The sequence below is a fragment of the Theobroma cacao genome, chromosome 7 (assembly GCF_053813885.1).
Source record: "Theobroma cacao isolate CCN51 chromosome 7, ASM5381388v1, whole genome shotgun sequence".
NCBI classification, from domain to species: Eukaryota; Viridiplantae; Streptophyta; class Magnoliopsida; order Malvales; family Malvaceae; genus Theobroma; species Theobroma cacao.
In genome coordinates, this window is record NC_142645.1 from 11,303,879 (window position 1) to 11,313,226 (window position 9,348).

At 34.7% G+C, this 9,348-nt stretch overlaps 1 protein-coding gene across 1 annotated transcript; it reads right to left on the reverse strand.

Annotated features, from left to right (window-relative positions):
* Window positions 1-3,501: 3,501 nt before the first annotated feature.
* On the reverse strand, window positions 3,502-9,348 carry LOC18594600 (BTB/POZ domain-containing protein). The gene is made up of 8 exons (XM_007022214.3): window positions 9,136-9,348; window positions 8,904-9,030; window positions 7,722-8,226; window positions 7,483-7,616; window positions 6,951-7,393; window positions 5,692-6,801; window positions 5,318-5,470; window positions 3,502-4,514 (listed from the first exon to the last, which is right to left on the reverse strand). The coding sequence occupies exons 1-8, from the start codon at window positions 9,249-9,251 to the stop codon at window positions 4,070-4,072; spliced, it is 3,033 nt and encodes a 1,010-aa protein (XP_007022276.3). The 5' UTR covers window positions 9,252-9,348; the 3' UTR covers window positions 3,502-4,069.

The following is a 9,348-nucleotide window of genomic DNA, read 5'->3' on the forward strand; positions in this document are numbered from 1 at the left end:
TGTTTGGGGCAATATCCGAATAGTACACTTATAAGCTGTAGCATTTACTATCATTTTGAAGATCCTAATGATGATCTACTGTCATGCTAATATATTATTATCATAATTTATAGATTATTTCACCCCGATAAAAAAGGTTTCCCACCTTCTCGGATGGGAATTAGATAACTTTCATGGTAGTGATTTAATCACTCTCAATAATCTTAAATCGTTATCACATAAGATTATCGAGTTCTTACCAAACACAGTGATCTAATCATAAGTGCATATCACCATAGAGTTTGAATAATTACCCTATACCAAATATGCCATCGGCTAATTTGGTTGAGGGATTAGACTTCATCATTGTGTCCAAATGAATGTTGTTTTTAATAAATAAATATTTGACATTACATAATGAGACTGATATAACTCCTTTTCATCACATAAATCTTGCTAATGTAAAGATTCTTAAAACATCTAGTTGCAAGGTATTGTTTGTTTTGACACTTGCTTTCGCGATTTTATTTTTTGAGAAAAGATATCTCATAGAAAATATTGTTTGTTTTGAAACTTATTTTTATAATTTTATTTTTTAAAATAAAAATCTCATAATAAATATTATTTATTTTAAAACTTATTTTCACAATTTTATATTTTTACAAATAAAAAGACATCTTGTAGTGGAAGGGACATATCCTTACTTATGAGCCGCAATTTCATTCTTGACCATTAGACGTGGATCTTCCCCCTCAACACTTTGCCTTTAGTAAAGGGTGGATAATGCTTTCTTTGTGGGCCAATATGAGATTTCCATCTGTTGATACAATGATTGTTGCATATTACGCGATGTTGTCTTCAGGGCCTGTTCTTAGGGTTTTTTCAAAACAAAAGACACCTCACAGGAGCCTTAAACGCAGCCCAATCCTTACCTATTATATGTGATCATTCCCCTTCTAACACTAGCGCCCAATCAAAGGGTGAATTGTGGCTTTTCTAAGGGTCGGTATGGATTTCCCACAGACGAAGACGAAGTTATCTGCGTATGTAGGGATTGTTGGATTGCTTCAAAATTCAAGGTATTAATCACTTTGAAACCTGTCGTGTTCTATTAAGAAAAGACATCTTATAAGGAAAGAGGCATACCCTTACTTGTAAGTTAGGGTCATATTTTTAATTATTAAAAATAACTCTTAAATATAATTCTTTTTATAATTTTAATTGTTTTTAGTGAAGTTGAACAAAAAAACTTGTTTATAATGTTACACGTTATGTTGAAAAAATATTATTATTACATGTCATATACAAAAATTTATTACACATCATTGTTAAAAAAATTTGTTACACGTCATGTTTAAAAAAATATTATTATTACGTGTCATGTACAAAACATGTTATATGTCATGATTAAAAAAAGTTATTATACACTATATTAAAAAAATTATTATTATTACACACCATATACAAAAATATATTACAAGTCATGCTGAAAAAAATAATGTTATTATACGTTATGTTTAAAAAATTTTTGTTACACTTTAATGCTTAAAATGCTGTTGTTATTTGCAAATCAAAACTTTAAATCCTCTCAACTCTCTTTATTTCTTTTTGTTTTTCTTTTTAACGATTTGACAGTAATTAAAGTGTTTTAACATGTTTTCTTAAATCAAAACATAATTTTTCTTATCTAAAACACCTGTTTGAGCTAAAAATCGAAAAAAATATCTTTTAAAACTTTATGTTTATAAACTTCAAATTATTAAGTTTATTGGTGTTTAGGTCCCGAATTGATCTAATTAAAAGTTCTTTCAAATATCTATGATCATTTCTACTATTTTAGTTTCATCCAAAACACCTAAAAATTAAGTTTTCTAAATAGTCACTCACTTCAATTTCATCAAAACTATTGCTCGATATCTTGAAACTTGGGATCATAGCAAATAGATGTTAAAAAGAAAAATCGATCAAATTAGAGAACACTAGATAGTGAGAGAGAGAAATCAAAAACACAGACGGAGATGAAAAGAAATAGTGATGAATAGTTTAATTCATTTGAAATGTCTTCAAGAGCAATTTTTTCAAGTTATGCATAACTTTGACTAAAAACAGTTAAATTTATTTTAATAATTATTTTTAAAATTATTTTATCAGAAGTGTTATTCTTCACAATTTCCTTTTTAAAATGTGACTTCTTAATTTCCCTTCAATGATAACTTGATGGATTGTACTTTTCAAGAATTAACACAAGGATTGTTGGACTGTATCTGAATATGAAGTATTGTCAGCATTGTTAACGTAAGATATGGAGGGAGTGCATAACTGTGCCTGTTTAAAGACCAACATGTTCCAACACGTTTCTTCTTGAACTTGATACGCTTATGGAATGCTAAATGTTGGAAATGACCTGAGGTGAAGATAGGGGAATGTAACGAGAGAGATCCATTACTTGCTCCTTTCTTCCCTTTTCCTTTATAAATCTAATAATTGGATTATCTACAAATTGGAATCTCAAATCTCAAGTTTTAACAGGTATGATGTTCTTTAGGCGGGAAGACCACTGGATTGGGAGCTTCACAGACACTGTGCTGGTTACCACCAAAGGAATAGCTGGTTGGCTAGACACAGAGCGTCCTTATCAATCCTGAACATTTCATGTCATCAACTTATATAACATGACCTTAGATTGAGACAGAATTATTGTTGTTTGCCACTATGGTCTTCTGACATTGAGAAGCATCTTATCCCTATAGTTATTGCAATAGGTTGAAGCACTAATTGTGGAAAATTAAACCCTATTGATTTCATCCAAGAACCAGAGCTATTCCACTCCCCATAACCATTTTTCTGTTCATATAATTCGCCCTCCAAAGGAACACCCTAACAGTTAGATGTGAAATTTATCCTGGAACTCAAAGTTTCAATCCTGAGATAGGTGAAATGGAATTTATTTGATAGAAGAGAAGTGCCTCCATTGTATAGCTCAATCTTGAGATGGATTGGATATGAAATTCCATGTCGAAATTCGAGTTCGAATCCTGAGATGGATTGGATGACAGAGTTAATCCAACAACTTGAGCTAAAGCCATGCGGCTGTCGGATTTAACACCATCTTCCAATCGCCTACGACTAGTAGCCATTGCTCATTGTGACTGAAGATCAAAATGGGATTTTGTCCAAAGTACATAGACAATTGCTGATTGGAAGGTGCACTTGGCCTTGAGAATGCAATAGATGTGGAATCATGTCCATGGTGTTTAATGGATTTTGGAGCAACAGTCGTTGCTGATGGTCTCAATCATGGTTGTTAGAGCAATCAAAACAGATAAAATGGCATAGCTTTCTACTTTTCATCCTTAGCTCATACTACATATCGCTTCTCAAAAGGTTGAATTCAAAGAAAAACACTACTATCCTTTGTACAATCAAATTATCAAATCCTTAACAATGGATACTTATAATCCAACTCAATTGTCTATAACCAATATATATAACGACATGGATCATACAAATCAGTGCACTTCCTGGCATCAAGTCAAACGACAAACTCAATTTTACATTCAAGTGGCAAGACAGGGTGGTTCACTACAAAATACACATACAAATTCTCCAACAATAGGAACATCATTGTATCATAGTTCTTACTTCTTGTACAACAACATAAACAAGAAAAGCTTCCCAGCCTTGATAAAGAAGCTGCTTAGAACAAATATATAGCAAATACTAAGGAACTATTTACCAAATAAATCACCTTCAATACTACCCTTCTAAATGAATCACATCCTCAAAATTTCACCTTAGTAGTATGTAAATCAATAATAATTAAGAAATATTTACCAAATTAACACTTGAACCATTTCTAGCTTAGAAAGACCTGAGTTACGGATCCAAAAGGTTGTGGCTGTATAACTCTTTCATGTTTTTTCTTTTCATTGGTTAATTATAGAATATAAAATTAGGTGGGCGACTATGTAAATTCTCCAGGCAGATCAAGCACATCCATATCTGCTATTGCATGACATTGGAAGTATGAGAAATGGTTTCAAGGCATCCTACACTCATAGTTGACTGAATTATGTGGATGTAGCCAATATCATCCAGACAAATTACCACGATCTTGAGAAAGCCTAACAGAAGCATCACGAACCAAATCAACTAGCAGTTCATCAAGTTCTTCGAGATCACCAGTGTCTCGTAGTTTATGATAAAGGGGGGCCATATACTCTGCTGCTACCTCAACTAGCTTCCATAGAGAGAAATTAGCTGCAAGTTTAATAACTTCAATAGACAATTGCCTATCAGAATCCAAGCAACATACAACTATTCTGAAGCAGGCATCTTGAACATCTTCCAAAATCCAAAATTCAGCCAACCAGTAAAGTTCTACATAAGGTTTCAGCTCATATAGCCTTTCCTTAATGTCCATATTGTCCCACAAACATCCAAAGGGAGGATTTGGCAGCTCACTACTATAGAACCATTGCACTAACTTAATCAATGCTTCCCAACTGATAGGAACCTTTATGATTTGCGAATGGCTGCGAGCAAATAGAACCTTTTCAGTGAGGATAAATAAGAGACAGAAATGTTAATATTAGGTACCAAAGTAAACTCTGAAGGCGCATAGATAATGACCTGTGTTGAAGAAAGAAATCCATCAAAGCACCATATAAAATATATCAAATTTAATACACTACTTTGCAAAATCAAGAAATGATGGTCAGAAAATCCAAAGTTACTTGGTCTAACAAGTGAAAATTGAAAAGCTAAAACAACCAAGCCCCCAAAATAATCCTAAAAGATTAATGTGTGTGCGTTTGTGTCCAGAGAGAGAGAGAGAAATGGGTGTAAAGGGACCATACTTTTCCTGGTTTCATTAGAAATTCCAAGGAAAGAGAGATATCATTTGGCGGGTAACTCATGTCTTTGAACTGTGTCCCGCAAAAACAAATCGTTTTTTTTTTTAACATTTTGTTGAATGCCAATCCATTTGTCCCGTAAACAATATTGAAGAAAATAACATATTTTCAAACTAGTCTGAGTAAAATACTTATTTATTTAGCCATTTAGAAATAGAAGAGTAAAATAATAACAAAATATATAAAATACTTGGCTACCAATTTTAGTTAACCCCCACACCCCACCAATAAAAAAAAGATGTCATAATATTTTCAACTCTTTCCGCATATTTATCATGTCCATTCTTCAAAGATTTTTGCTGCCACACTGATGCATACAACTCTCAATAGCAAACAACAGCTTTCATCACTTATTATGCCAAAGTATGCACAAGATAAGACTTTAAATATGTAAAAAGAAGAGTAAACTGCTTTCTGCGGACCTTTCCTGCATTCCTGATTGAAACAAGGCTCGAAGATAATTACAACTTGACTGCAATATAATTTTGTGAGCATGCATGTGAGGCACCAATAGAGAGCAAAAGCTGCACGCCCAGGGCCTTCGTTCAGTTGCTTTAGCTTCCAAGATTACATCCCTGAAACAAGAAACATAACAACTTTTAGTTCACAACATAGACAAACAGGAAGACAGCACAAATTAACAATGGATGAGCATATTATCTTTGCTGTGTACTTTCAAAATGTTCTTCACAATGAAGCCTCCCCATTAGATGCACAAGTTGAGAATAGAATGGCAGATGATTATACTGACATAACACAATGAGGGTGTCACTAGGCAAGAGAGGGAGAGACGTACACAAAATGGAACCCAACAGGACCAAGAGCATGAATGAGATCAGAGCTTGGAATAGGAGTACCCCACTTAGGAATCTTTCTGCAAAGCATTAGGAATAGAGGTTGCAGGTTACAACACTTAGCTAGAGTTTTCAACTTCCTTGCAAGCTCTTCTCCTGCTTCAAGATAACCAAAGTAAACATAATCCAACAACTTCAGTAGTGCCTGCTGATCAACATTAGCAGACAAACGAATTTCTTTCCGGAACTTTGGACAGAGCTTCTCTGGAATATCTCTTACTCTAAAATTATCGGTTGCTTTTACATGATGAGGAAATTGCTCAAGAGGTAGCAATGATGGACAACGAACAGCAAGAATAACTCCATGAGCACTCACAGACTCACCATTTGCGAAAAAGAGTTGCACATCTGTGTGTTCCTTATCTTCAAGTGCTTTCCCAAAGCCTTTGTCATCTTTATTTGGAAATCCATAAACTCCAAAATAACTAAGAATATATGCAGCAAACCATCTTGGTCCAGAAGCAGATACATTATGTAAGACATCTTGTACCGTCTCAACTAGGTGAGATTTGGTATGATTTATATCAGAGGAATGCTGTACCAACTCAGCTAGTCCCCACAAACTGTAGAACAGAAGAGCATCTTTTCCTTCCCATTCTTCTGTAGTCATCCAGCAACATGCCCTCTCATAAAATGCACTATGAAAATGGGGGGCAACGCTCCTACTCCTAATAGAAACTTGATTTCTCAAGCACCGTCCTATAAAAGTCACTAATGTCTTCATTCCATCACCTCCAATAACATTCTTTTGATATTGTGGCAAACCAGAATAACAAATCAAGCCAACTAATTCAATGACAGTTTTATGAATGTTTGGCAATCCATAATTGTTTGTTGATGATGAATACTTTAGTAAATGCAGCAAGCGTTTCAGATACTCATTGCCCTTTGGCTCTAGAACTCCAGAAAGGATGAGCCTCACTTTTGATGCAATATACGTGCTGGGAGAATGCATCATCATTAAAACTGATCTTGAGGATGATTCAATTCTATAGGTATCACCATTTTCACATATTTGGCATCCTTTGCGAATTGCTTCTACAAAAGACACGCTATCAAAGGATATCAGCATTTGCAAGGAAAATATCTCTCAGTACCTAAAAAGACAAAAAATGGACAAAAATACACATATAGGATAAAAATATGAAATGTGGATAACTGGATAAGCCAAACAAGGTTTACTGATGAATGGGAATATTACCATGCACATGTGATAAGGATGTCAACATAGAGCTCATTTCGATGTGCACTTGGTCTAAAATCTTTCGCACAGTGCAGTGCAAGCCATCCAAGAATCTCCCAAATGTGTGGCCTTAGAGCAAGAAGAAAATTTGCATCAAGGCCTTCCTGAGCAATTGACATTTGTTCCTCACGTGACAAAGGATGTTCTGACGCTTGTTTGTCAAAGTTTTCAAGAAGCAGATCAAGAAGGACTTTGTCAATCCCTTCCTCCCAAAAGCAAATGTGATGTTCTCCTGGCCACCGAGTAATTCGAGCCAATCGACAGGCCTCTTCTAGCAAAGACAACTGATCATTTGCAATCTTTCCAGAGACCAAGCTCCATCCTCTCATTCCTCCAATAATGGCTTTAACTAGAGGCCCAGAATGTAAGCTTGTCATTATTTTGCATCGATGTTCATCTGCCTAAGTATCAAGTGGATAAAATTACACAAACAACAAAAATAAATTTCTGTTAAGGGTATTTGCAAATGAAAACAAATTATAATCCTTACCACTAAATGCTGGGCAAGTCTAAATCCCTCTATTCTAATTGACAGAGGCTCTGAGCCACCCATCGAATTGACCATCATTGGTAGAATGGTTTCTCCATTTTCTAGAAGCTTCTTGGCCACTATATTGCATAGAGCTGGCAAAAAGAGATATGAAATCATTCAATCCAGAAATTGAGGGATAAAACTAGTACATTGAACATAAAGAAAGATAAAAAAGGTCTTATACAGATGATCAATACCTAATGCAGAATACAATTTCAACACTGCAACTTTTGTAGAGACATTAGATTTTGTGCAACTATCTTCTAAAACTTTCATCATTATAGGATCATTCCAAACAGAATAACGAGATGGAGGCCACTGCCACAATATCATACTCAAAAGGGAAGCCATCTCTTGAAAATACTCAATAGACAAGGTTCCACCAGGAAATTCCCGCATAATCCTAATAATTTGAATAACAGTCTTTGCTTCTTTGACTATCTCCCAAACTTCTTTCTCGCTCTTAACACTTAGATTGGAGAGGATCATGTTCAAAGCAGTGGCACAGGAGGTAGAAACTTCTACATTTTTGGAACATAACAGGGATGATAAAGGATTGATGAGATCTGCCAAGTACAATTGCATCATTGAACTGTTAGTGCCAATCAACTTGACTACCATATTTGCTGCCATGCCTACTATAGCTCCACTTTTACATTGCAGAATCCACACCAATGCCCCAACTATATCAGCGAGTGAATCCTGGAAGTCGAATCCAACGAAATGAAAATTGTTAAAAGGAGGACAAAGTAGCATGTGGTACTTACTAACCAATCAAAGCAGACTCATATTGACTGACTTCTAACAGTATAAGTATATATTTCCCAGAACCAAACACGGTAGCATGAATGAACACGCATAACACCTGAACTAACATTCATCAACTACGCATCATATACCAGAAAGAGATGGAAAAGAACTAAAGCAAAAAGGGGGAATATGAGATAAGCAATATATCTATCTACATGAATGTTGCAACTGATATCCACCATGAGCAAGAGCAATCTCTACAAGTATGTTTTTGCATCATAACTAAGTAAGGCATTTACTTGCTGCTTTTCACTACTTTTTACGTCCTCAAAACTGCTATAAGCCAAAAAGCAAATAGTATAAAGGGAAATTCATATTTGAATACCAAAAAGGTAAACGGCTAAACTCTTTGATTTCTAATTCTTTGAAAAAAAAATTGCTTTGATATCATAACGTGGTCTTTTTACATTTTGCTTCCGGAATATATATATATATATCAGAAATAACAGACACTAATTACTAGCAGCATATTGGTCATTCTCAACACCCTATACAACCCAATGATCAAAAGAAATAGATAATATCCAAATAGAATTAAAACATAAGCCCTATAAGACAAAAAGAAAAACCTTGAGAAGCCGATGGTGGGAGGCGTCTCCAGAAATACAATCAAGAAAAGCAGCAAGGGAACGAATTACATGCCTCTGAATCTCTATATCCGTACACTGCCATTTCTTTTCTTTATCATCACACAATCTGCCCATCACCCAGAACCCAATTTTAGTAATTTATCAAAAAAAATCAGATATAATTTAACAATACTTCAAATAAAAGAAATAAAGAAAGAAAGGGCAGGTTTACCTGGTGATGCCAAGACTTAAAGCATGTTTCAGACGTTGATGGAGAGTGTGTAAATGGCCACTGCTACTGCTTCCTCTATTGCTATCTGCTGCTGCTCCCCGTTTTGTTGATTTCATTAGTTTTCTCTTGGCTTTACTCTTTGATGGCTGATTATTTCAATTTCAGAAAAAAAAATTTTCCGGGAAACGATTTCTGACTTGTTCCTTTCGCAAT

Coding starts and splice junctions, on each gene's coding strand:
- LOC18594600 (XM_007022214.3), bottom strand. CDS start 9,251: ATGAAATCAACAAAACGGGGAGCAGCAGCAGATAGCAATAGAGGAAGC. Junction 7,394..7,482: donor GACTTGCCCAGCATTTAGTG/GTAAGGATTATA, acceptor CTTGATACTTAG/GCAGATGAACATCGATGCAA. Junction 5,471..5,691: donor CCTGTTGGGTTCCATTTTGT/GTACGTCTCTCC, acceptor TTCTTGTTTCAG/GGATGTAATCTTGGAAGCTA.